Source organism: Pristiophorus japonicus, chromosome 14, assembly GCF_044704955.1.
Source record: "Pristiophorus japonicus isolate sPriJap1 chromosome 14, sPriJap1.hap1, whole genome shotgun sequence".
Classification (NCBI taxonomy): Eukaryota; Metazoa; Chordata; class Chondrichthyes; family Pristiophoridae; genus Pristiophorus; species Pristiophorus japonicus.
The window spans coordinates 9,862,381-9,889,641 of NC_091990.1; the positions used below are offsets into that span (position 1 = coordinate 9,862,381).

At 45.2% G+C, this 27,261-nt stretch overlaps 2 protein-coding genes across 3 annotated transcripts in view; one reads left to right on the forward strand and one right to left on the reverse strand.

Annotated features, from left to right (window-relative positions):
- On the reverse strand, positions 1-23,324 carry zbtb8os (zinc finger and BTB domain containing 8 opposite strand). 2 transcript variants are annotated; one of them, XM_070898865.1, is made up of 7 exons: positions 23,181-23,324; positions 16,522-16,546; positions 14,550-14,671; positions 6,291-6,373; positions 2,588-2,640; positions 1,682-1,718; positions 1-1,560 (listed from the first exon to the last, which is right to left on the reverse strand). In XM_070898865.1, the coding sequence occupies exons 1-7, from the start codon at positions 23,260-23,262 to the stop codon at positions 1,474-1,476; spliced, it is 489 nt and encodes a 162-aa protein (XP_070754966.1). In that variant the 5' UTR covers positions 23,263-23,324; the 3' UTR covers positions 1-1,473. The 2 variants fall into 2 exon arrangements, with proteins under 2 accessions (XP_070754966.1, XP_070754967.1); XM_070898866.1 differs by lacking the exon at positions 16,522-16,546 and having other exon boundaries at positions 23,181-23,265.
- Positions 23,133-27,261, forward strand: part of iqcc (IQ motif containing C) — a 19,620-nt gene continuing 15,491 nt past the window's right edge. The window contains exon 1 of the mRNA XM_070898864.1: positions 23,133-23,624. Coding sequence (XP_070754965.1) covers positions 23,583-23,624 — 42 coding nt within the window. The 5' untranslated portion in view covers positions 23,133-23,582. The remainder of the gene's footprint in view (positions 23,625-27,261) is intronic.

Genomic DNA, 27,261 nt, shown 5'->3' on the forward strand with positions numbered 1-27,261 from the left:
TTATGCACACATTTTAATAACTTTATTGCATATTTTAAACCAAAACAGTAAAATATTAAAACACCTCTTAAATAATTAATAATCAGGATGTATCTCATCGTAAAGGCCAAAACTTTGTGGTATGCGGGAAGCTGGGGATGAAATCCAAAAATATCAAAGACTTGCCTTTCACAACCACTGGATATCTCAAAGTGCTTTACAGCCAATTTTCTATGTGTCTATAGCATGAAAGGAGTACAGAGGTGAATGATCAGCCATGATCTTACTGAATGGTGGTGCAGGCTCGAAGGGCCGAATGGCCTAGTCCTGCACCTGTTTTCTATGTTTCTAAGTACTTTTGAAGTGTAGTCACTGATGTAATGTAGGAAACGCAGCAGCCAATTTGCGCACAGCAAGTTCCCACAAACAGCAATGTGATAATGACCAGATAATCTGTTTTTTAATGTTATGTTGATTGGGGGATAAATATTGGCCAGGACAATATATTGTAAACTCATGAGGTATCAAAGAACCTTTGTTGAAGCAAAGTTGATCAGAATTCTTTTAAGAAATAAAACTCAATTTTAATTAAAGGACTAAAGATTATGCCCCATCATTTGCAATGATTTATTTGTAGATACAAAAGATATTCTTTGTACATGAAAGTTTGACTGTTTATCGATTCCTCCCCCCTATATTTAACATGAAATCATAAAAGTCTGACAGTGGTTTAATTTTTTTAAATCTTGAATCATCAACATTCTTAGCGCTGAATATAAATCTCATTGTGACACACCACATCATTTTGCAGATAAACCATTCCTACAACATTGCGATTAGGAATGGTTGGGGGACCAAATTTCTCAGTCTTATTTACACACTCTAGGTATAGTTTCCATTCTCTAAACGTTTCATATCTAATAAAAAAATACTATGTTCATCTTCACCAACAAGAATCTCAATAGTCAATCTTCAAGCATGCCTGTCGAACCAGCAGCAGCTATTTTACCAATCCTGCCAGCTACTGAAGAAAATGAAAAATGTGCATCCATTTCAGAGAAGTGAAAATTAAGTAAAAAAAATAGAATATAGCACGTGAAATTTAAAGTTCCACAACGTTAGCTGTCGATCAATTTATCAGATGAGAACCAACAATTTATAGTAGATCGGACATGCCCTTTCAGTATAATATACCCATTATTAATTTGTTAAATCACCCATTCCGATTAAAGTTCACCAAAAAAGTAAGACAAAGTATAGAAATCTGGATTTTCTATTACCTCCGGGTATATGAACATAAATAGGAAAGTCAGTTCTCCTGATATTGGTACTCGTCTTATTTACACACTCTAGGTATAGTTTCCAATATCGATGCTGTAATGGGACACTTCAAGATACCAAGGAGTATTTTGTACATATCTTGCAAAACACAAGAGTAATTAAAAAAAGTATCTTGCAGTACACAAGAAAAATTAAAATCATTCATAAAAAAAATCAAATATCAATGATAACAAAAATCTGAGGTGTTTCGTCCTCGTGAATCTGCATGGCTGAGTATGTGATGGCTTTGACTTCAGTGCCCTGTAAAAGAGAAATGGCTAGAAGAATTCTGCTTGTAGTTCCACAGTGCTTTAAACATAAGCAATTCACAAAAGTAAGGAGAGATGGCATAAAATGAAACATTACAAGGCTATAGCATTACCTGCGGGTGTTTTGCCAAATCAAACTCTTCGCCCCACCTTACAGGGGAAAAAAAACATTTAGTTAGATTTCAAGGTATCAAACAAATATCGTTACAAACCTCCGATTAGGAAGCATATTTTGGGCTGCATCTCAATTGCCATTAGAGACAGGATAAAAGACCAAATCTTCATAAGTCAAATGTATGAGTTACTAGACTCAGTTTAGTGGACATTTTTTAATGAACTGCAACGGTATACACCACTGTTTCTTTTTAAATTCTACAGGCATAATTATTAATTTCACTGCCCAAAAGAGTTACGTTTTAAATAGCTCACTGCACTCATTGCTGTGTTGACGAGAGGATATTTATTAAGAGCTGGAAATGTCACTAATTGGAACATAACATACAAACATATTAACCACCTAGAACCTAACTCTCCTTCCACCCCCTATTTTTTGCTCTGTTTAGGTCTCCTTTGTCATGCACCATTCTCTGGCTGAAAACTCAGCCAGCTAGCCTGATTGCAGACTTCGGCAAACGTCATCAAGCAGGTTGTAAAGCAGTTGGCCGGGTCAGCCTGGGAACTGAGCTCACCTGTCTGTCAAGAGTAGCATCCGGCCGACACCACTTCTCCCAGTAATAATGGTGCTGCAACAGGAAACCTGCCTCTCAATAGCTCTCAGGTGGAAAAAAGATGCTTCCTGCTAGTAAGTTAATACTTTAAACGTTAAAATTAAAACAGGTAATTTCAAGCTGAGGAGGAGGAGGGGATTGGAAAACGGGAATTTCCGTGTACAAGCTGAATATCCAAGAAGCTAGTTGGCCCCACCCCTCCCCCCAGAGATTCTCAATTCACCAGACCTGCCAGCAGTAAGGGTTAATGGTCAATATATCAGATTGTTCTGGCTTCATTACCGTACTTACCCGATTGATCGAATCTTATAATTAATTCTGTCCATATGAATCACTTTCATCTCCTAAAAAAAAAAGAAAAACTCAAGTCAGAATAGCAATTAAAAAAAAATCTTAACACATTAATAAAATTAGAAAGCGACATTAATTACTAACAACGTGTACCAAATTTGACGTTGAAATTTTACATTAGTTTGACCCATATAGTAGCAACATTTAAAAGTAAACCATGGCTATATTATTACAAAAACAAAATACTGCGGATGTTGGAATCTGAAATAAAAGCAGAAGATGCTGGAAATCTCAGCAGGTCAGGCAGCATCTGTGGAGAGAAAAACAGAGTTAATGTTTTGGGTCTGTGACCCTACGTCAGAACTGGAGATCTTCCCTCCACAGCTACCAGCCTCATAGATCCCCCCAACCCCGCACAGCCCGCTTCTACCTCCTTCCCAAGATCCACAAACAGGACTGCCCCGGTAGACCCATCGTTTCAGCCTGTTCTTGCCCCACCGAACTGATTTCTCCAATTCTGATGAAATGTCACAGACCCGAAACCTTAACTTTATTTCTCTCCACAGATGCTGCCTGACCTGCTGAGTATTTCCAGCATTTTCAGTTTTTATTTCATGGCTATAAGAACGCAAGAAATAAGAGCACCTGGTCCCTCGAGCCTGCTCCGCCATTTAATAAGATCATGGCTGATCTGATCATAGGTTTAGCTCCACTTCCCTGCCCACTCCCCATAACCCTTTATTCCCTTAACGCTCAAAAATCTATCTATCTCCGCCTTAAATATATTCAATGACCCAGCCTCCACAGCTCTCTGGGGCAGAGAATGCCACAGATTTACAATTCTCAGAGAAGAAATTCTTCCTCATCTCAGTTTTAAATGGGCAGCCCCTTATTCTGAGACTATGCCCTCTAGTTTTAGTTTCCCCTATGAGTGGAAGTATTCTCTCTGCATCCACCTTGTCGAGCCCCCTTATTATCTTATGTTTCGATAAGATCACCTCTCATTCTTCTGAATTCCAATGAGTATAGGCCCAATCTACCTTCCTAAGTCAACTCCCTCATCTCCAGAATCAACCTAGTGAACCTTCTCTGAACAGCATATTGTAGCTGGTTGAATTATTTGGGCACTTGCAATGATTCACACTGAAAGGGAGATTATTTGGTTTAAAATTATGGTAACACTCCCGATGGTTAAGTTGATCAATCAGTAACTAGAGCAGAAGGTTTGAGATTCCAGCCCCAGTCTGCACTGAGTTAGCGAATCGCAGACAGGACAGCAGGTCGGGTATAAGTGGCCCTTGCACCCCACATTAGGGAAGGCAAGATTGCTAGCCAGCAGCCTCGGCTTGGGGTGCATACGTGTGAATATCGGCTGAAGATAGAATTGAGGGCAGCTGTGATGTGACCTGAATAAGCTGCCAACACTAAGCTTACACATGAAGAATGGTTACCGAAGGCACCCACACAACTGCACTCAAGCAAGAAGGCAGTGTTTTTAGGAGAGAAAAATAAAAGGAAAAAAAATCTTTACAAGCTAACACTTATGTTAATGGCATGGTGGGCCACTATCTCAACATGGTATGTTAAGAGTGCTAAGGTGCAGGTTCATGGTTGGGATTTCTCTCACAGCAAGCTTTCAAATTTAGCTCGGCTAATAGAGAAGTGCTTTCAATGTGGAGGGGAAGGGGAAGGGAGAAAAATAGCAAGTTGGTCAGAACAGCAGTCATTTTTCTTCACAGAAAATATGTATCGCATAGCCAAAAATTAAAGTTTAAAAAAAATGGAAATTTGAGATCACAAATTTGAAAAGGAATATTTTCTTCGTAAAATTTATTTACTGGTTTTCAGATGTTATTTTGCAGAATAATGTCATAATAGTTAGAAACATGTATATCAGCTGAACAAAGATATGGACAAGAGGCAACACCCCAATAACCTCAGCTGGATTGCTTTAGAAAAACTAATGGCACTGCAAAGATTCTAAACGTGTTCTATGGAACATATTTTAACATGGTTATATTGGAAGAAATTGTTCTGTACACTTCACTCGTAACAGTTATTGAGAACTGAGCATTTGCTACCACATGGGTGCCTGCTAATAATGCAGTAAATTTTCTGGAATACAGTATATAAAAATATAAAGACAAAAAATACAGGTGTAACACACAGAATCTAAAGTTCTGAAGACGAGTCCACACCCGAAAGGCCAACTTGTCTGTTCTCCCCACAAATGCAGACAGACCTGTGTGTTTCCAGCACTTTAGATGTTAAGCAAAATTAATAAAAACAAAGTCTAATAACTGATTGGGCAACATCTGAAATTTAAAATACTCATCCGTGCTCTGGGATCCTTTAGTGGCCTTGCCTCGGTCTCTGTAACCTCCTCCAGTCTCACTCCATTGCTCTGACTATGGCCTTGTGTGCATCCCACCCCACCTTCGGTGGCCATCACTGTTCCCGCTAAGCTGTCTGCCACGCAGCTGTCTGCCAGTCCCACACACCCCAGGACCGGCTTTTCCAATGTGAAATTTTGCGCATGCACGAAACTTTGAATGGGCGGCGCAGCCCGTTAAAAGGACCACGCACCCAAATTTTAAATTAAGGGGAACATTGGTGGCCATACTTCAACTCTCTCTAAACCCTTCGCCTCGTCATCTCCCGCTCTACCTTAAAATCCGCATCTTTGACCAGACTTTTGGTTATCCTTCCTAATCTCTTCCTTTGGTTTGGCACCATGGGCTGTTATTGTATGTTGGAGAGGCTATATAAATGCAAGCTGCTGTTTTTCTACACTCATGGCACTTGTTCAATAGCACTTTCTTCTACTTCCTTTAATGTTCTCTTTGCCGTTACTAGGTATCCTCCAGTGCCAAGTGGCTATTTTTCACACCAACTTAGAGACAGTAACGGGGTGATTTTAGCCTAACCCTGCGGGAATTTGCTGGGTCCAGGTTGGCCAGCCATTGCAGACCCTGTCTGACTTTACTCGCCACTGAAGTCAAAAACCAGACGGTTGACCAAATCTGGTCAATTTCCCGCTGGGCGTGTTAGGTTAACAGGGTCCTCACTGAGCCTAATCTCGTCGTGTTAATTAGCTGAACTATGAGCAAGTCCAATTTACTTGGAAAGCGTGTTATATTGGTGAGCTTTGCGGAGAGGCCGGGTTATCATCATGCCCTTTCGAACACAATCCAAAAGAAGCTGAAGCGGACGGTCATTAGAACCATGTGAAAGTATTGGGCATGGGCAAGTCTGTTGTAAAAAACCCAAGCTTATTCTGGGATCCAACAGTCCCATAAGCCCCCTAATGGCCAGCCTTTCAGGCATATTTAAAATAAGCAGGATGTAGAAATTTGCAGAATTGCATGCGTCTCCCAGCATCAACGTTAAGTTGTGCGGCCGCGCAGCGCTCCAACAGCCCTACGCAGCCGGTGAGCTGGTTTCTAAAGAGAAAAACCGTGCGTGCGCGGAATTCTGAATGGCCTGCGTAGCCTGCTAAAGGGGCCAATAGGCCCTCCCCCCCAAAAAAAAAAGAAAGAGAGAGAACACTGCCCAGCACCCATATTAGGGACAATTCCATAACTTTCTGAATCATTCCTTCCGCTGTACATTTTACTTGGAAAGCGTGTCATAAAGTCGAACGTCAGTTCACATCTGACTTATTTCACATCTGAATTATTTCAATCTTAAAACATTCACTGACCCTTGGAATGAAAAACATTTCTGCACTGAACTGATAGAGCCATTCAGCCATGAAATTATACAGCAGAGATAACATGTCATGACCTAAAAGAAAATAGACAAAAGAAAAACATGAATGTTAGAATTTCATATTATTGTATATCATATCATGCAAGGGCTCCCAGAACCATTGGCAAAGAGCCACAGACTATGTGAACATTTGCGTGGAACTACCAGCGACAACTTTGGGGATAGATGTTCCCAGGAACTCCATCCACAACAGGCCCAGCAAGACTTATGCCTGCTGAAAACAGGCCTAGATCCTGTTCCAGGAATTAAGGCGGCCCTGTTGGAGCAAACTAAAATAGTCGATTACCTTTACCAAAATAAAAAAAAACCTGCATTTCTACAGCGTTTTTCACGACCACCAGATGTCCCAAAGCGCTTTACAGCCAATGAAGTATTTTTTGGAGTGTAGCCACCGTTGCAATGTGGGAAACGTGGCAGCCAATTTGTGCACAGCCAGCTCCCACAAACAGCAATGTGATAATCACCAGATAATGCGTTTTTGTTACGCTGACGGAGGGATAAATATTGGCTCCAGGACACCCGGGATAACTCCCCTGTTCTTCTTTGAAACAGTGCCATGGGATCTTTTATGTCCACCCGAGAGAGCAGACGACGTCACATCCGAAAGACGGCACTGTTCGGCAGTGCAGCACTCCCTCAGTACTGCACTGGAGTGTCAGCCTAGATTTATGTGCTCAAGTTCCTGAAGTTGGACTTGAACCCAAAACCTTCTGGCTCCAAGGCGAGTGTGCTACACCCACTGAGCCACAGCTGACACCCTCCGCTCCCCGAGGGGAACAAGAGCAAATTTCAGAGCGATAGGGTGCCAGTTTGACTGCCGCACCTTCAACGAGGCGAGTGACTTGGTTGTGTCAGTACAGGTGTGGGCACCCACCCAGCGCATTGAAATGACTCTGTCCTCAGCATTTGAGGCAGGGCCCAGTAACGATGGAAGTCCAACCCTGCCGCACATCAGCCCCCTCCGAAAGGATGGGCCAAAATTCCTACCCATTGTCCTTCACCGGTTGCGACAGGCTCTCGAGGAGTGGATAAATATTTGCAGGGAGTTTCTTGCGTAAAGTTTTAAATTCCTGATGGAAAGGGAATGGAAGATAAGCAGCCACACCACTGTTTGCCCTACCCACCTCCTGGAATTTGATTAAGTACATGTCAAACCGGTTAGCGTCATCATTCTAACTGAATGGAGAATTTGGGGAGAACATTGTGGCAGCCAATGAAGTTAGAGGCAAATCTCTTGATCTTTATTTATCACAGTCGGTTTATTTTGGCAACTGAAGTATTGGTGTGGGAAAGCTTGGTGTGATTAACTAAATGGTATTAGTTTATCCATCAGTTTGTCCCAGTCATTTTTCTTCAGCTACAGAAGATTACTTTTATCAGTTCTCAAGCAATCCTTATAATCACTTGATATCTAATAAGAAAGAAAGACATGCATCTCTATAGCATCTTTCACAACCATCGGATGTCTCAAAGCGCTTTACAGCCAATTAAGTAATTTTGGGAGTGTCGTCACTGTTGTAATGTGGGAAATGCAGCAGCCAATTTGTGCACAGCAAGCTCCCATAAATAGCAATGTGATAATGACCCGATAATCTGTTTTAGTGATGTTGATTGAGGGGTAAGTATTGGCCCCACGACATCAGGGATAACTCCCCTGCTCTCAAGTGGATGCAAAAGATCCCCTGCACTTCAAAATAGTGCCGTGGGATCTTTTACGTCCACTTGAGAGCAGATGGGGCCTCGGTTTAACGTCTCATCCAAAAAAGACGGCATCTCCGACAGTGCAGCGCTCCCTCAGCATTGCACTGAAGTGTCAGCGTAGATTTGTGTGCTCAAGTGCCTGGAGTGGGATTTGAACCCACAACCTTCAGAGGCAAGTGTGCTACTCACTGAGCCACAGCTGACACTCAAAAGGACATATAACAACTTTTATTTATATAGTGCCTTTAACATAGTAAAAAGTCCCAAGACGCTTCACAAGTCCGAGAGGCGGGAGTGCGTGGTGTCGGGAGGCCTATAAAAGGCCCAGCGGCAGCGTAGTTTTTCTCTTTTCTCTTCTGTAACAGTGAGTAAACTTTAGCATTGTTGTTGCTTATCTAAGGGTTAAGTCATGGCAGGACAGCTCGGTCACGTGTTATGCTCCTCCTGTACCATGTGGGAACTCAGGGACGACACCAGTGTTCCTGACGACTACGTGTGCGGGAAGTGTATCCGCCTCCAGCTCCTGACGGACCGTGTTGCGGAGTTGGAGCTGAGGGTGGATTCACTCTGGAGCATCCACGATGCCGAGAATGAAGTGAGTATCAAGTGTAGCGAGTTGGTCGTACCGCAGGGAAAGGGTCCACAGTCAGATAGGGAATGGAAGACCAGCAGGAAGAGCAGTGCAAGGAAGGTAGTGCAGGGGTCTCCTGTGGTCATCCCCCTGCAAAACAGATACACTGCTTTGGGTACTGTTGGGGGGGGATGACTCATCAGGGGAGGGCAGCAGCAGCCAAGTTCATGGCACCATGGCTGGCTCTGTTGCACAGGAGGGCAGGAAAAAGAGCAGGAGAGCAATAGTGATAGGGGATTCAATTGTAAGGGGAATAGATAGGCGTTTCTGCGGCCACAATGGAGACTCCAGGATGGTATGTTGCCTCCCTGGTGCAAGGGTCAAGGATGTCTCGGAGCGGGTGCAGGACATTCTAAAAAGGGAGGGAGATCAGCCAGTTGTCGTGGTGCACATTGGTATCAACGATATAGGTAAAAAAAGGGATGAGGTCCTACGAAACGAATTTAAGGAGCTAGGAGCTAAATTAAAAAGTAGGACCTCAAAAGTAGTAATCTCGGGATTGCTACCAGTGCCACGTGCTAGTCAGAGTAGGAATCGCAGGATAGCGCAGATGAATACGTGGCTTGAGCAGTGGTGCAGCAGGGAGGGATTCAAATTCCTGGGGCATTGGAACCGGTTCTGGGGGAAGTGGGACCAGTACAAACCGGACGGTCTGCACCTGGGTAGGACCGGAACCAATGTCCGAGGGGGAGTGTTTGCTAGTGCTGTTGGGGAGGAGTTAAACTAATATGGCAAGGGGATGGGAACCAACGCAGGGAGAGGGAAACAAAAAGGAGACAAAAGCAAAAGACAGAAAGGAGATGAGGAAAAGTGCAGGGCAGAGAAACCCAAGACAAAGAACAAAAAGGGCCACTGTACAGCAAAATTCTAAAAGGACAAGGGGTGTTAAAAAAACAAGCCTGAAGGCTTTGTGTCTTAATGCAAGGAGTATCCGTAATAAGGTGGATGAATTAACTGTGCAAATAGATGTTAACAAATATGATGTGATTGGGATTACAGAGACGTGGCTCCAGGATGATCAGGGTTGGGAACTCAACATCCAGGGGTATTCAACATTCAGGAAGGATAGAATAAAAGGAAAAGGAGGTGGGGTAGCATTGCTGGTTAAGGAGGAGATTAATGCAATAGTTAGGAAGGACATTAGCTTGGATGATGTGGAATCTATATGGGTAGAGCTGCAGAACACCAAAGGGCAAAAAACATTAGTGGGAGTTGTGTACAGACCTCCAAACAGTAGTAGTGATGTTGGGGAGGGCATCAAACAGGAAATTAGGGGTGCATGCAATAAAGGTGCAGCAGTTATAATGGGTGACTTTAATATGCACATAGATTGGGCTAACCAAACTGGAAGCAATACAGTGGAGGAGGATTTCCTGGAGTGCATAAGAGATGGTTTTCTAGACCAATATGTCGAGGAACCAACTAGGGGGGAGGCCATCTTAGACTGGGTGTTGTGTAATGAGAGAGGATTAATTAGCAATCTTGTTGTGCGAGGCCCCTTGGGGAAGAGTGACCATAATATGGTGGAATTCTGCATTAGGATGGAGAATGAAACAGTTAATTCAGAGACCATGGTCCAGAACGTAAAGGCGGCTAACTTTGAAGGTATGAGGCGTGAACTGGCTAGGATAGATTGGCGAATGATACTTAAGGGGTTGACTGTGGATGGGCAATGGCAGACATTTAGAGACCGCATGGATGAATTACAACAATTGTACGTTCCTGTCTGGCGTAAAAATAAAAAAGGGAAGGTGGCTCAACCGTGGCTATCAAGGGAAATCAGGGATAGTATTAAAGCCAAGGAAGTGGCATACAAATTGGCCAGAAATAGCAGCGAACCCGGGGTCTGGGAGAAATTTAGAACTCAGCAGAGGAGGACAAAGGGTTTGATTAGGGCAGGGAAAATGGAGTACGAGAAGAAGCTTGCAGGGAACATTAAGACGGATTGCAAAAGTTTCTATAGATATGTAAAGAGAAAAAGGTTAGTAAAGACAAATGTAGGTCCCCTGCAGTCAGAATCAGGGGAAGTCATAACGGGGAACAAAGAAATGGCGGACCAATTGAACAAGTACTTTGGTTCAGTATTCACGAAGGAGGACACGAACAACCTTCCGGATATAAAAGGGGTCAGAGGGTCTAGTAAGGAGGAGGGACTGAGGGAAATCTTTATTAGTCGGGAAATTGTGTTGGGGAAATTGATGGGATTGAAGGCCGATAAGTCCCCAGGGCCTGATGGACTGCATCCTAGAGTACTTAAGGAGGTGGCCTTGGAAATAGCAGATGCATTGACAGTCATTTTCCAACATTCCATTGACTCTGGATCAGTTCCTATGGAATGGAGGGTAGCCAATATAACCCCACTTTTTAAAAAAGGAGGGAGAAAAATCAGGGAATTATAGACCGGTCAGCCTGACATCGATAGTGGGTAAAATGATGGAATCAATTATTAAGGATGTCATAGCAGTGCATTTGGAAAGAGGTGACATGATAGGTCCAAGTCAGCATGGATTTGTGAAAGGGAAATCAGGCTTGACAAATCTTCTGGAATTTTTTGAGGATGTTTCCAGTAGAGTGGACAAGGGAGAACCAGTTGATGTGGTATATTTGGACTTTCAGAAGGCTTTCGACAAGGTCACACACAAGAGATTAATGTGCAAAGTTAAAGCACATGGGATTGGGGGTAGTGTGCTGACATGGATTGAGAACTGGTTGTCAGACAGGAAGCAAAGAGTAGGAGTAAATGGGGACTTTTCAGAATGGCAGGCAGTGACTAGTGGGGTACCGCAAGGTTCTGTGCTGGGGCCCCAGCTGTTTACACTGTACATTAATGATTTAGATGAGGGGATTAAATGCAGTATCTCCAAATTTGCGGATGACACTAAGTTGGGTGGCAGTGTGAGCTGCGAGGAGGATGTTATGAGGCTGCAGAGCGACTTGGATAGGTTAGGTGAGTGGGCAAATGCATGGCAGATGAAGTATAATGTGGATAAATGTGAGGTTATCCACTTTGGTGGTAAAAACAGAGAGACAGACTATTATCTGAATGGTGACAGATTAGGAAAAAGGGAGGTGCAACGAGACCTGGGTGTCATGGTACATCAGTCATTGAAGGTTGGCATGCAGGTACAGCAGGCGGTTAAGAAAGCAAATGGCATGTTGGTCTTCATAGCGAGGGGATTTGAGTACAGGGGCAGGGAGGTGTTGCTACAGTTGTACAGGGCCTTGGTGAGGCCACACCTGGAGTATTGTGTACAGTTTTGGTCTCCTAACCTGAGGAAGGACATTCTTGCTATTGAGGGAGTGCAGCGAAGGTTCACCAGATTGATTCCCGGGATGGCGGGACTGACCTATCAAGAAAGACTGGATCAACTGGGCTTGTATTCACTGGAGTTCAGAAGAATGAGAGGGGACCTCATAGAAACGTTTAAAATTCTGACGGGGTTAGACAGGTTAGATGCAGGAAGAATGTTCCCAATGTTGGGGAAGTCCAGAACCAGGGGACACAGTCTAAGGATAAGGGGTAAGCCATTTAGGACCGAGATGAGGAGAAACTTCTTCACCCAGAGAGTGGTGAACCTGTGGAATTCTCAACCACAGAAAGTTGTTGAGGCCAATTCACTAAATATATTCAAAAAGGAGTTAGATGAAGTCCTTACTACTAGGGGGATCAAGGGGTATGGCGAGAAAGCAGGAATGGGGTACTGAAGTTGCATGTTCAGCCATGAACTCATTGAATGGCGGTGCAGGCTAGAAGGGCTGAATGGCCTACTCCTGCACCTATTTTCAATGTTTCTATGTTTCTACAACAGAGTTACAGACAAACAGATAAATTTGACACTAAGCCACAGAAGAAATTAAGGCAGATGATCAAAAGCTTGTTCAAAGAGGTAGGTTTTAACAAGCGTCTTAAAGGAGGAAAGAGAGGTAGAGAGGCGTGGAGGTTTAGGGAGGGAGTTCCAGAGCTTAGGGCCCAGGCAGCTGAAGGCACGTCCACCGATGGTTGAGCAGTTATAAAGAGGGATGTTCAAGAGGCCAAAATTTGAGGAGCGCAGACATCTTGTGGGATTGTGAGGCTGAAAGTGATTAGAGATAGGAAGGGGCTATGGAGTGATTTGTAAACAAGGATGAGAATTTTGAAATCGAGGCATTGTTTAACTGGGAGCCAATGTAGGTCAGAAAGCACAGGAGGTGATGGGTGATCTTGACTTGGTGCGGGTTAGTACACGGACTGCTGAGTTTTGGATGACTTCAAGTTTACGTCGTGTGGAATGTGGGAGGCCAGCCAGGAGTGAGTTGGAGTAGTCAAGTCTATAGGTAACAAAGTCATGAATGAGGTTTTCAGCGGCAGAAGAGCTGAGGCAGGGGAGGAGGCGGCAATGTTATGGAGGATAAAGGATTATGATCATCATCACAGGCAGTCCCTCGGAATCGAGGAGGACTTGCTTCCACTCTTAACATGAGTTCTTAGGTGGTTGAACAGTCCGATACGAGAACCAGACTCTGTCACAGGTGGGACAGACAGTGGTTGAGGGAAGGAGTGGGTGGGGAGTCTGGTTTGCCGCACGCTCCTTCTGCTGCCTGCGCTTGATTTCTGCATGCTCTCGGCGATGAGACTCGAGGTGCTCAACGCTCTCCCGGATGCACTTCCTCCACTTTGGGCGGTCTTTGGCCAAGGATTTGATAAAGGACACATGACTAATGGTTAGCCACTAATGCAGGTGGAATGTCACTAATAGGTTAACACGACAGGTATCTAGCTAATGACTGGAATGTTTACAAGACCAGGCTCTCTAATCCCCAATGCTCTCCTTCCGATTGAACATACCAGTCACTTGCCGTATCCTTAAACAGCCGAGCAGGGATTAGGGACTTAGCGAACCTGTCTCCACCTTTGTGGATTGATAAAGCAATATGTGGCCTTCTGATTTCCTTCCCTCTTAATTGAACTGTGGGCTATTAAGTTCACTCTTTTTTGTCCCTATTAAAAATAAGCTTGTGTTTTTTGCCCAAATTATTGACTGTGCAAAGGTTTTCCCTAACCCAAAATGCACCAAGTTAAACATTATATTTTACATTTCACGTTTCTCCCCTTCTCCCAACCATCTGCAGACAACTGGGCAAGCATGCCTCTTGGACTGGAGAATTTTAGCTATGAGGAAATATTACATAGGCTGGGATTGTTTTCTTTGGAACAGAGGAGGCTGAAGGAGACACCTTATTGAGGTGTGTAAAATTACAAGGAGCCTAGATAGAGTGGATAGGAAGGGCATATTTCCCTTAGCAGAGGGGTCAATAATTAGTGAGCATAGATTTAAAGTCATTGGTAGGAGGTTTAGAGGGGGTTTGAGGGGAATTCTTTTCACCCAGAGGGTGGTGGGGGTCTGGAACTCACTGCCTGAAAGGGTGGTAGAGACAGAAACCCTCATCGCATTAAAAAAGTACTTGGATATGCACTTTAAGTGCCGTAACCTACAGGGCTACGGACCAAGAGCTGGAAAGTGGGATTCGGCTGGATAGCTCTGTCGGTCGGCGTGGACAATGGCCTCTTTTCGTGCTGTAAATTTCTATGATTCTATGACATTTTTCAAGACCTATGATTAACCAGTCACTGGGAACTGCAAGAACATGGCTTGGAGCTCAAGGGGCCCTTGGGCCTACTCCTACTCCTAATTCTTATGTTCTTGTGTTACAAGGTAATTGATGCCCTGTAGCCTTCCATTATCATCTCCACAGGAATCTGACGCATGCAAAATTGTGTACGTAAAACCGAAGGAGCTGATTAGCAAACTATGTTGACAAACCAGTGTGCTGGTCTCAAAGAGAATACATGTTGCTAAAGTTGTTATTTTATTACATCACCTTCTGCCTCCACTTCAATTGTGTTTGTGGGTTGCACCGTTTCTATGTCAGTCATGTAGCCAAACATGGCCATAACAACCTGTTCAATCGCTTCTTCTAGTGTGTCGCCCCATGAATGTAACCTGCAAAAAAGGAAACATTTCAGGGCCTCCGAACTGAAGGTTAATTGCTTCGTAAAGTAGTACATGCTTTGCCGATTCGGTTATACGCTAATCATGAATGCCGATTTTAGCTGCTATTGATCACAAAAGGTCAGCAAAAAAAAAAGCATTTAGATGAAGGAGTCGAATCAGATCATAGTACGGCAGTAAAAATAACAAAGGCCTGTTTCATTACACGGTTTAGTTTTCAAGAGTGGCCTCTATTTGAAATGTTAACCTATCTTTTAAGATGTTGTGGGCCTATGGTGCATTTCTAACATTTACTGTTTTTATCTCACACTGGAGGCAGGAAGACTCAAATTTCTCTCTCAAAATCTGCACATTTCCCAACCATAGCCTTTACTTGAACATAGGATAAAATTCTTTGAAAAAGGACAAACAGTATTGCACAGAGCCATGTATTTATCCTTTATGGCAAGCGAGCCAAAGGTGGGCAAAGGAAACGTTACAAGGGCACCCTCAAAGCCTCCCTGATAAAGTGCAAGATCCCCACTGACACCTGGGAGTCCCTGGCCAAAGACCGCCCTAACTGGAGGACGTGCATCTGGGAGAGCGCTGAGCACCTCGAGTCTCATTGCCGAGAGCATGCACAAATCAAGCGCAGGCAGCAGAAAGTGCGTGCAGCAAACCAGTCCCACCCACCTCTTCCCTCAATGACTGTCTGTCCCACCTGTGACAGGGACTGTGGTTCTCGTATGGGACTGTTCAGCCACCTAAGGACTCATTTTTAGAGTGGAAGCAAGTCTTCCTCGATTTCGAGTGACTGCCTATGATGATGATGATGTATTTATAATGCTGTCAATAGGCACTAAACTATGTATAAACATAAGAACATAAGAAATGGTCCCAGGGATGAGGGACTTCAGTTATGTGGATAGACTGGAGAAGCTGGGGTTGTTCTCCTTGGAGCAGAGAAGGTTGAGAGGAGATTTGATAGAGGTGTCCAAAATCTAGACAGAGTAGAGGGAAGTTATTCCCATTGGCGGAAGGGTCTAGAACCAGCAGACTTAGATTTAAGGTGATTGGCCGCAGAACCAAAAGTGACAGGAGGAAAAAGATTTTTACGCAGCGAGTGGTTAGGATCTGGAATGAGAGGGTGGTGGAAGCGAATTCAATCGTGGCTTTCAAAAGGGAATTGGATAAGTATCTGAAGGGAAAAAAAAATCACAGGGCTACAGGTAAGGGGGGGGGGGGGGGGGGAAAAGAGAGAGAGTGGGACTCGCTGAGGTGCTCTTGCAGAGAGCCGGCACGGGCTCGACGGGCCGAATGGCCTCCTCTGTGCTGTAACCATTCTAAGATTCTAACATTTTCCAGTTCTGATGAAAGGTCATTGACCTGAAACGTTAACTCTGTTTCTCTCTCCACAAATGCTGCCTGACCCGCTGGGTGTTTCCAGCATTTTCTGTTTTTATTACAGATTAACTGATATGCTTTAAACGGCAGTAGACCTTCGGAATTGCTCTGCTTCATAGGTTTTAATACAGTCACCGACACAATTAAACCAATTAAAAAAGACATTTAAATAAAATGGTGAATGTGTTGATTTAAGAAAGCCATGGTTGTGAAGTAATGCAGCTTATAAAAAATATATAGTGCAATCAAAAGCAACTGATTATTCTATTGCAACGGGTTTTACATCAGAAAGATGATGCAACGCCAATGCAACATTTGAAACAATCACTGCCAAACCCCGGCAGTTGCTTGAATCATACAATTCAGGAATTACCGAATATCAAAACATTATATTCCAAATCTGTAATCCCATATTATAGCAAATAGTTCATTTTAAAGTAATTATTTTAAGAACTTACTGTACATCTGCAGTGTGGTCCAGGTCTAAGGAGAAAAAAAATTACAGAAATTGAAAGCTGAATATCATCACTTCAGTAATACAACCAAGTACAATGTTCAGAAAGCCAACCCGATTGAAAATTTGCACGGAAAATGTGTGTATTCATCTGATTTACCCCATAATACTGGAGGCAATTGTGGAATATCTGTTCACTTACTGGTGCCTTAATTGCTCGATTACAGTATTATGATGTATATTGGTTGGCGTGTTGTTGCCCAAGGTCCCCAGTTGGCTGGTCGTCACCCTGGGTACTCAGCCCTTCATGTATCACTGTCCAATGATACATGAAGGGCTGTCCAATGATACATGAAGGGCTGAGTACCCAGGGTGACGACCAGCTCCAATTCTATTTTCCCCCCATAAATCGACATTTACACATGTAATTTCCGGATCAAGCCACTGGACTGCAATCGGGAGCAGGAATAACGGGCGATTCCCTTGATTTGTTCCAGCCCCCAGACCAAACTGTAGCCTTCCTATTCTTAATCTTGGCTCCAATCAGCTAACTCAACACCGACTAAGAATCAATTCTACGACCCGTTGAAAGGTCACCGACCTGAAACGTTTACTCTGTTTCTCGCTCCACAGATGCTGCCAGACTGGCTGAGTATTTCCAGTATTTCCTGTGTTTATTAAGCCTGTAACCATGCTGGCCTGTACACGGTGCAATGCGTTTAGCCATTGGGATTAGGCTCAAGTGGACCCAAATTCTCATGGCACACAAAAATATTAAAATCAATTTTATGGGGTTCTGCATCAGACAATTCAATGCATGGAGGCCATTTTATGTACAAATATTCCCATGCATAAACAGAAATTCAGACAAGTCAAATGAGTAACTTTTGGAACTCCAAAGTTCTCTAGATTCAGGAACTGTCGCTGTAGATTGGAAAATTGTGCATGTCACTCCGTTTTTTAGGAATAGCGAGAGGGAAACCAAGGAATTATAGACCAGTTGGCCTAGCATCTGTTGTCAGGAAATTGCTAGAGTCTATTGAGGATAGGGTGACTGAACATCTCGAAAATTTTCAGTTGATTAGAGAAAGTCAGCATGGATTTGTGAAAGGCAGGTCATGCCTGACAAACCTGACTGAATTTTTTTGAAGAGGTGACTAAAGCAGTGGACAGGGAAATAGAAAACATAGAAATTTACAGCGCAGAAGGAGGCCATTTCGGCCCATCGTGTCCGTGCCGGCTGACAAATAGCCGCATGACCCTCGGTCAGCAGCCCTGAAGGTTATATATAAACCTATGAACAATGACGGAAAGGCAAAGAGCACCCAGCTGAACCAGTCCGCCCCACACAACTGCGACACCCCTGATACTGAAACATTCTACACTCCATCCCAACTGGAGCCATGTGAACTCATGGAAGAGGTAAAAACCAGATAAAAACCCAGGCCAATTTAAGGAAAGAAAATCTGGGAAAATTCCTCTCCGACCCATCCAGGCGATCGAAACTAGCCCAGGAGATCCAATCAGGCCCACTCCCCATGCTCTTTCCCCAAAGCCTGGTAAACTTTCCTTCACAAGTATTTACCCAATTCTCTTTTGAAAGTTATTATTGAATCTGCTTCAAGTGCCCTTTAGGCAGCACGTTCCAGATCATAATTGGGGATTGAGGGATCTGTCTATGGACGTTATTTATATGGACTTCCAGAAGGCATTTGATACAGTCCCTTATAACAGACTGTTTTCCATGGTAGAAGCCCACATAATTATGGGCAAATTATTGACCTGGTTAGGAAATTCGCTGAGCGGCAGGAGACAGAGAGTAGGGATAATGGGCAGGTACTCAAATTAGCAGGATGTGACTCGTGGTGTCCCGCAGGGATCTGCGTTGGGGCCTCAACTATTCATAATATTTATTAACGATTTAGATGACAGCATAGTGTGGAAATTTACTTTTAAAGTTACATTTTCTGTTAAATGTACCCTTTTGTAATAAAACAAAATGGAGTCTCAGTTGTCCCAGAAGCCCCTGCAGCAGACAGCCTGTTTCTGCATAAACATGTTAACCTTGATTAATAGCCAATTAATTTAGAAGCTTGGGAGCCATCTGTGTGAGCAAGGGAACCTTGAACATACCCTCCCTAACAGAAGGAGCAGCCCTTTTGTTTTTAGTCTTATACTCCCAAGTAGTAACTGTCGCATTGATGAATCTTAGAAGTTTCAGATAAAGGCTGTATAGATAAGTAGGAAAGTGAAACAAGGAACCATGTTAATTAAGTGATTAAAGAACTCCTTATCTGTATTTGCTGACTGCAAGGGCAGAACTGATACACGTGATGGAACCATAACTTCTTTGTCTGTTTCCTGTATAAAGCTAGTGTGTTTTGGTATTACTGTTAGAAATCTTCGCAGAGCCTTTGATTCTGAGAGACTTTTCCTTGTATACAAGTAAATCTATTAAAGGAACATCTATCGGAGCTGTTTGTCAGAGTTTCATTTATTTTAGTTAAGTTGAGAGTCGAGATTTCGACAATAGTCATATATCCAAATTTGTCAATGACACAAAGAAAGGCTGCATTGTAGATGAAAGCATAAAATTACAAAACGGGATATTGATAGGTTACGTGAATAGGCAAAATTGTGGCAAATGGATCTCAATATAGGCAAATGTGAGGTCATCCACTTTGGACCTAAAAAGGATACAACAGGGTGCTTTCTAAATGGTAAAAAGCTAAAAACAGTGGATGTCCAAAGAGACTTGGGGGTCCAGATACATAGATCATTAAAACGTCATGAACCGGTACAGAAAATAATCAAAAAGGCTAATGGAAGGGTGGCCTTTATATCTATAGGACTAGAGTACAAGGGGGTTGAAGTTATGTTGCAGCTGTACAAAGCCCTGGTTAGACCATACCTGGAGCACTGTGAGCCGTTCTGGGCTCCACACCTTAGGGAGGATATATTGGCCTTGGAGGGAGTGCAGCGTAGGTTTACCAGAATGATACCCAGACTTCAAGGGTTAAATTATGAGGCGAGATTACACAAATTAGGGTTGTATTCCCTAGAATTTCGAAGGTTAAGGGATGATCTGGTTGAGGTTTTCAGGATATTAAGGGGAACAGATAGGGGAGATAGAAAGAAACTATCTCCGCTGGTTGGGGAGTCCAGAACTCGGGGCAGAGTCTAAAAATTAGAGCCAGATCTTGTAGGAGTTAAATTAGGAAACACTTCGACACACAAAGGGCGATAGAAGTTTGTAACTCTCTTCCGCAAACAGCAATTGATGCTAGATCAATTATAAATTTTAAATCGGAGAGTGATAGCTTGTTAACCAAAGTATTAAAGGATATGGGCCAACAGCGGGTATATGGAGTTAGATAAGCCATGATCTCACTGAATGGGGAACAGGCTCGAGGGGCTAAATGGCCTACTCCTGTTCCTATGGTAAACTCAATAATAACTGAGATGTAGTAATTGATTGGAAGCAGGGATCTTTCTTGACAGAGAAAATGTGAAACTGAATATTCTGGTGGTTTAATTTAACTGCGGGATGACCTAATAGACATCTTTAAAATTATGAAAGGCTTCAATAGGGTAAAGAGAGAGAGAATGTTTCCACTTGTGGCAAAGAGCAAAACTAGAGGCCATCAATATACGATAGTCACCAAGAAATCCAACAGTAAACTCAGGATAAACGGCTTTACCCAGAGAACGGCAAGAATGTGGAATTCGTCATCACAGGGAGTGGTTGAAGCAAATAGTATAGATGCATTTAAGAGGAGGCTAGACAAGCATAAGAGGGAGAAGGGAATAGAGAGTTATGCTTAGTTAAATGAGGAAAGATAGGAGGAGGCTCGAGTGGAGTATAATCATCATCATGGTCAGGTTTAGGCCAAATGGTCTGTTTCTGTGCTGCATATCCTAGCTTTCGACCAGATATCTGCAGCGTAACTAAGACCGCCTATTTCCACCTCCGTAACATCGCCCGTCTCCACCCTTGCCTCAACTCATCCATGCCTTTGTTATCTCCAGATATGACTATTCCAACGCACTTCTGGCTAGTCTCCCACATTCTACCCTACGTAAACTAGAGGTGATCCAAAACTCAGCAGCCCGTGTCCTAACTCGCACCAAGACCCGATTACCAATCACCGCTGTGCTCGCTGACCTACACTGGCTCCCGGTTAAGCAACAACTCGATTTCAAAATTCTCATCCTTGGCTCCATGGCCTCGCTCCTCCCTATCTCTGTAATCTATATCAATGACTTGGAAGAAGGGACTGAGTGTAACGTAGCCAAGATTGCTGATGATACAAAGATGGGAGGAAAAGCAATGCGTGAGGAGGATACAAAAATTATCTGCAAAAGGACACAGACAGGCTAAGTGAATGGGCAAAAATTTGGCAGATGGAATATAAGGTTGTGATGTCATGCATTTTGGCAGAAAAAAAATCAAAGAGCAAGTTATTATTTAAATGGAGAATAGTCACAAAGTGCTGCAGTACAGCGGGACCTGGGGGTACTTGTGCATGAAACACAAAATGTTAGTATGCAGGTACAGCAAGTAATCAGGATGGCCAATGGAATCTTGGCCTTTATTGCAAGGGGGATGGAGTATAAAAGCAGAGAAGTCTTGCTACAGTTATACAGGGTATTGGTGAGGCCACACCTGGAATACTGCGTGCAGTTTTGGTTTCCATATTTACGAAAGGATATACTTGCTTTGGAGGCAGTTCAGAGAAGATTCACTAGGTTGATTCTGGAGATGAGGGGGTTGACTTATTAGGAAAGGTTGAGTAGGTTGTGCCTCTGCTCATTGGAATTCAGAAGAATGAGAGGTGATCTTATCAAAACGTGTAAGATTATGAGGGGGCTTGACAAGGTGGATGCAGAGAGGATGTTTCCACTGATGGGGGAACCTAGAACTAGGGGACATAATCTTAGAAGTAAGGGGCTGTCCATTTAAAACAGAGATGAGGAGGAATTTCTTCTCTGAGTGTTGTAAATCTGTGGAATTCGCTGCCTGAGAGCTGTGGAAGCTGGGACATTGAATACATTTAAGACAGAGATAGACAGTTTCTTAACTGATAAGGGAATAAGGGGTTATGGGGAGTGGGCAGGGAAGTGGACCAGAGTCCATGATTGGACCAGCCATGATCATATTAAATGGCAGAGCAGGCTTGAGGGGTCATATGGCCTACTCTTGCTCCTATTTCTTATGTTCTTATAATCTCCTCCAGCCCCACAACACCCAGAGATGTCTGCACTCCTCTAGTTCTGCCCTTCTGAGCATCCCTGATTATAATCGCTCAACCATTGGTGGCTGTGCCTTCTGCTGCCTAGGCTCCAAGCTCTGGAATTACCTGTCTAAACCTCTCCGCCTCTCTACCTCCCTTTCCTCCTTCAAAATGATCCTTAAAACCTACCTCTTTGACCAAGCTTTTGGTCACCTGCGCTAATTTCTACTTATGTGGCTCTGTGTCAAATTTTTAATCAAATAATAGTCCTGTGAAGCATCTTGGGATGTTTCGCAACATTAAAGGCGCTATATGAATACAAGTTGTTGTTGTTATAATGCAATTCTCCGATTTCCGGGCCGGGCTGCCGCATGGTGCTCCCTCCAATGGCCCCGGCCTGCTGATGGTCTCGCAGGCCAGGACCACACCGATTTATCCGGAAATCGGCACAGTCAGGCCGGGGTCATTGGAGGGAGCAGCGTGCTGTGACATACCACAGCAGGGAGCAGCGCGTGCTGCTGCAGGAGGGCGACGGCTACGAAGCCAGGTCGCTGGTTGCAGTGCGGGCAGGCATAGCAGGAGGGGCGAAGGAGCGGCAAGAGTCTGTAGAGGGAAGTGACCGGGGCCCAGGAGAGGCGTGAGTCTGTGGTCCGCAAGAGCCGAGGGCCCAGGGGCAGCACGGGCCAGCCCACACTGTGATGCGTGTGCACGCTCGGTCTGTGCAGCAGAGCTGGTCTCCAGTTAGTCTTGGTTAACCCTTGCCGCTGGACCAAGACCTAGCTCTGTCAAGCCCGTGTGGTGGCTGGTGTGCAACGGCCACCCTACGTTAAAAAAATCCACGCACAGGCATCTTCCACCCTTCACGATGTAGTTCGGGATCTGGAATATTAGGTCCCTCATTGAAACACTGGTGAGCTCATCCCTTTTTGGCACGGAAGCAAGTCATCCTCGCTTCGAGGGACTGCCTATGACGATGAATGCAATTCTATATGAAATTCAGAATTACACTTCATCTCGAATTACTAATTCTATAATGAAATGCTATGTGAAATGTAATTCGTTTTTAAACATATCCCGAGAGAGCAGTGAACCCCAGTGACTGCAATATAAACAGAAAATGCTGGAATACTCAGCGGCTCAGGCAGCCTCTGTGGAGATAGAAACAGAGTTAACGTTTCGGGTCTGCGACTCTTGGTCAGAACTGGAAAAAGTTGGAGATGTCTCAGAACTTTGCCTCTGTCCCAGTGGCTGTAACATTGGTTGGCTCAGCAGCGCCATCTCCAGGCTCGCGGTGAAGCTGCCAGCGGCGGTCGGCCATTTTCCCCATCCAGGCTACACCGGGGCCGCAACCTTTAGACCGACATCATCAACAACCATCACCAAGCGGTCACAGGACGACAACAACAACAGAGGAGAAAGTCGCACTCACATTCGTACTTCTTATTCACGGGCGGATATCTCGCTTTGACGGCTTTCTGCGCCGCTGTCAGATAATACTCTCGATCGTCCATGGCGGACCGCAGCGCCTCGCGCTCGGGCCAGAAGAGCTCGAGACCGTGTGCCTGCGCAGACCTGCTCTCATTGGTCGGCATTGTCAATGGTCTGGGGTTTGTGATTGGCTGGGAGGTAGTTTGCCAACCGTCTCTCTTTGTGATTGGCTGAGGCGGTTGTCCATGGTCTGGGTTCGTGATTGGCTCAGGCGGTTGTCCATGGTCTGGGTTCGTGATTGGCTCAGGCGATTGTCGATCATCTCGGTCGTTGGACGGCGATTGGCCGCATTGAAAGGGGGCGTCACCTCTCTCCCCCCCGCGCGGAGGCCGCTGGGGTTGAGATGGCGGCGGGCGGACGCCTGAGGGAAGTGCGGCTCTTGCAGGTTAGTCAATCCCAACCACTCACCGGAGCTTCTTTATTAATATAATTCCTGAAATTAAGAAAACAAATTATAACTTGAGCACAAGAATATGTGCCCGAAGCGGATTAATGACTATTATTTTAAATAGTAGGCGATTTTGCAAGCTGGTTGCCATGGCAGCCACTCAATAGCCTTCAGTTACTGACCATTCAGGGCGTCTGAGAGAAACCTGCATCTTGAGTTGATTATGGAGCTTATTTTCTAATTATGGACGAATTTAATGCAGTTTAATGATTGAAACTCCAGAGACCTGAGCACAAAAATCCAGGCTGACACTCTAGTGCAGTGCTGAGGGAGTGCCGCACTGTCGGAGGTGCCGTCTTTCAGATGAGACGTTAAATCGAGGCCCCTGTCTGCGCTCTCAGGCGGACGTCAAAGATCCCATGGCTCTATTTCGAAGAAGAGCAGGGGAGTTATACCCGGTGTCCTGGTCAATATTTATCCCTCAATCAACATCACTAAAAACAGATGATCTGGTCATTATCATGTTGCTGTTTGTGGGATCTTGCTGTGCGCAAATTGGCTGCCGTGTTTCCTACATTATAACAGCGACTACACTCCAGAAGTAGTTCATTGGCTGCAATGCACTTTGTGACGTCCGGTGGTCGCAAAAGGCGCTCTATAAATGCACCGTTTCGACTGCCCCCAAAAGTTTGTCGCCATCCTCCGCCTGCTCCATGATGACATGCAAGCTATGATCCTGACTCAATGGATCCACCACAGTCCCATTCCACATCCGGACTGGGGTCAAGCAGGGCTGCGCCATCGCGTCAGCGCTCTTCTCGATCTTCCTCATTGCAATGCTCCACCTCACAGTCAACAAGCTCCCCGCTGGAGTGGAACTAAACTATAAAACCAGTGGGAACCTGTTCAACCTTTGTCGTCTCCGGGCCAGATCCAAGGCCTTTCCATCCTCTGTCGTCGAGCTACAGATGCTTGACCCTGCGCACATTCAGAGGCTGAACTCCAAGACATAGTCAACATCTTCACTGAGGCGTATAAAAGCATAGGCCTTATACTTAACTGTATGTGCACAGACGCAGGCATCGTCCGTGTATTGTAGCTCGGCGACAGAGGTTGGGGTGGTCTTGGAACTGGCCTGGAGACGGCGCAGGTTGAACAGGTTCCCACTGGTTCTGTAGTTTAGTTCAATTCCAGCGGGGAGTTTGTTGACAATATGTGTCTGCGCAAATACAGACGGTGAACCCCAGGACATAGTCGATGTAATTACTGAGGCATACGAAAGCATAGGCCTCACGCTAAACATCTGTAAGGTCCTCCACCAGCCTGTCTTCACCACATAGCACTGCCCCCCCCCCCCCCCAAGTCATCAAGATCCACGACGTGGCCCTGGACACTGTGGACCACTTCCCATAACTCAGGAGCCTCCTATCAGCAAGAGCAGGCATCGACGATGAGATCCAACACTGCCTCCAGTGCGTCAGTGCAGCCTTCGGCCGCCTGAGGAAAAGAGTGTTTTGAAGACCAGGCCCTCAAAACTGCCACCAAGCTCATGGTCTACAGAACTGTATTAATACCTGCCTTCCTGTATGGCTCAGAGCCATGGCCCATGTACAGTAGACACCTCAAGTTGCTGGAGAAATATCACCAACGATGTCTCCGCAAGATCCTACAAATCCTCTGGGAGGACAGCCGCACCGACATCAGCGTCCTCATTCAGACTAACATCCCCAGCATCGAAGCACTGATCACACTCGATCTGCTCCGCTGGGCAGGCCACATAGTTTGCATGCCAGACACGAGACTACCAAGGCAAGTGCTTTACTTGGAGCTCCTTCACGGCAAACGAGCCAAAGGTGGGCAGTGGCAACGTTACGACGACGCCCTAAAAGCCTCCCTGATAAAGTCCGACATCCCCACCGACACCTGGGAGTCCCTGGCCCAAGACCGCCCTAAGTGGAGGAAGTGCATCTGAGAGGGTGCTGAGCACCTCGAGTCTCAACGCTGAGAGCATGCAGAAATCAAGCGCAGGCAGCGGAAAGAGTGTGCAGCAAACCCACCCCTTCCCTCAATGACTATCTGTCCCACCTGTGACAGAGTCTGTGTTCAGCCACCAAAGAACTCATTTCAGGAGTGGAAGCAAGTCTTCCTCGATTCCGAGGGACTGCCTATGATGATGATGATACACTAAACATCCGTAAGACAAAGATCCTCCACCAACCTAACCCCGTCACACAGCACTGCCCCCGCCCCCCCCAGTCATCAAGATCCCACGGTGCAACCCTGGACAACGTGAACCACTTTCCATACCTCGGGAGCCTATTATCAGCAAGGGCAGACATCGATGATGAGATTCAACAACGCCTCCAGTGCGCCAGCGCAGCCTTCGGCCGGCTGAGGAAGAGAGTGTTCGAAGATTAGGCCCTCAAATCTGGCACATTTATGGTGTATAGGGCTGTAGTGATACCCGCCCTCCTGTATGGCTCAGAGACGTGGACCATATACAGTGGACAGCTCAAATTGCTGGAGAAATACCACCAACGATGTCTCCGCAAGATCCTGCAAATCCCCTGGGAGGACAGATGCACCAACGTTAGTATCCTCGATCAGGCCAATATTCCCAGCATCGAAGCACTGACCACACTCGACCAGCTCCATTAGGCGGGTTATATTGTTCGCATGCCTGACTCAAGACTTCCAAAGCAAGCGCTCTACTCTGAACTCCTCCTCCTCCTCCTCGTCATCATGATCATTATCATCATAGGCAGTCCCTCGGACTCAAGGAAGACTTGCTTCCACTCTAAAAATGTCCTTAGGTGGCTGAACAGTCCAATACGAGAACCACAGTCCCTGTCACAGTTGGTACAGATAGTTGTTGAGGGAAAGGGTGGGTGGGACAGGTTTACAGCACGCTCTTTCCGCTGCCTGTGCTTGATTTGTGCATGCTCTCAGCGATGAGACTCGAGGTGCTCAGTGCCCTCCCAGATGCACTTCCTCCACTTAGGCCTGTATTTGGACTTCCAGGGGATGTTGGACTTTTTCAGGGAGACTTTGAGGGTGTCCCTGTAACGTTTCCTTTGCCCACCTTTGGCTTGTTTGCCGTGAAGGAGTTCCGAGTAGAACGCTTGCTTTGGGAGTCTCGTGTCTGGCATGCAAACGATGTGGCCTGCACAGCGGAGCTGATCGAGTGTGGTCAGTGCTTCAATGCTGGGGATGTTGGCCTGGTCAAGAACGCTAATTATGGTGTGTCTGTCCTCCCAGGGGATTTGTTGAATCTAGCGGAGGCATCGTTGGTGGTATTTCTCCAGCGATTTGAGGTGTCTACTGTACGTGGCCCATGTCTCTGATCCAGACAGGCGGGCGAGTATTACTACAGCTCTGTAGACCATGAGCTTGGTGGCAGTTTTGAGGGCCTGGTCTTCAAACACTCTTTTCCGAAGGCTGCACTGGGGCACTCCTCTTTTTCGGATGCCCCCAAAAGTTCATCACCATTCTCCGCCTGCTCCACGACGACATGCAGGCCATGATCCTTACCAACGGATCCATTACAGACCCAACCCCAAACTGGGGTTAAATAGAGCTGCATCATCGCCCCAACCCTCTTCTCAATCTTCTTCACTGCCATGCTCCACCTCAG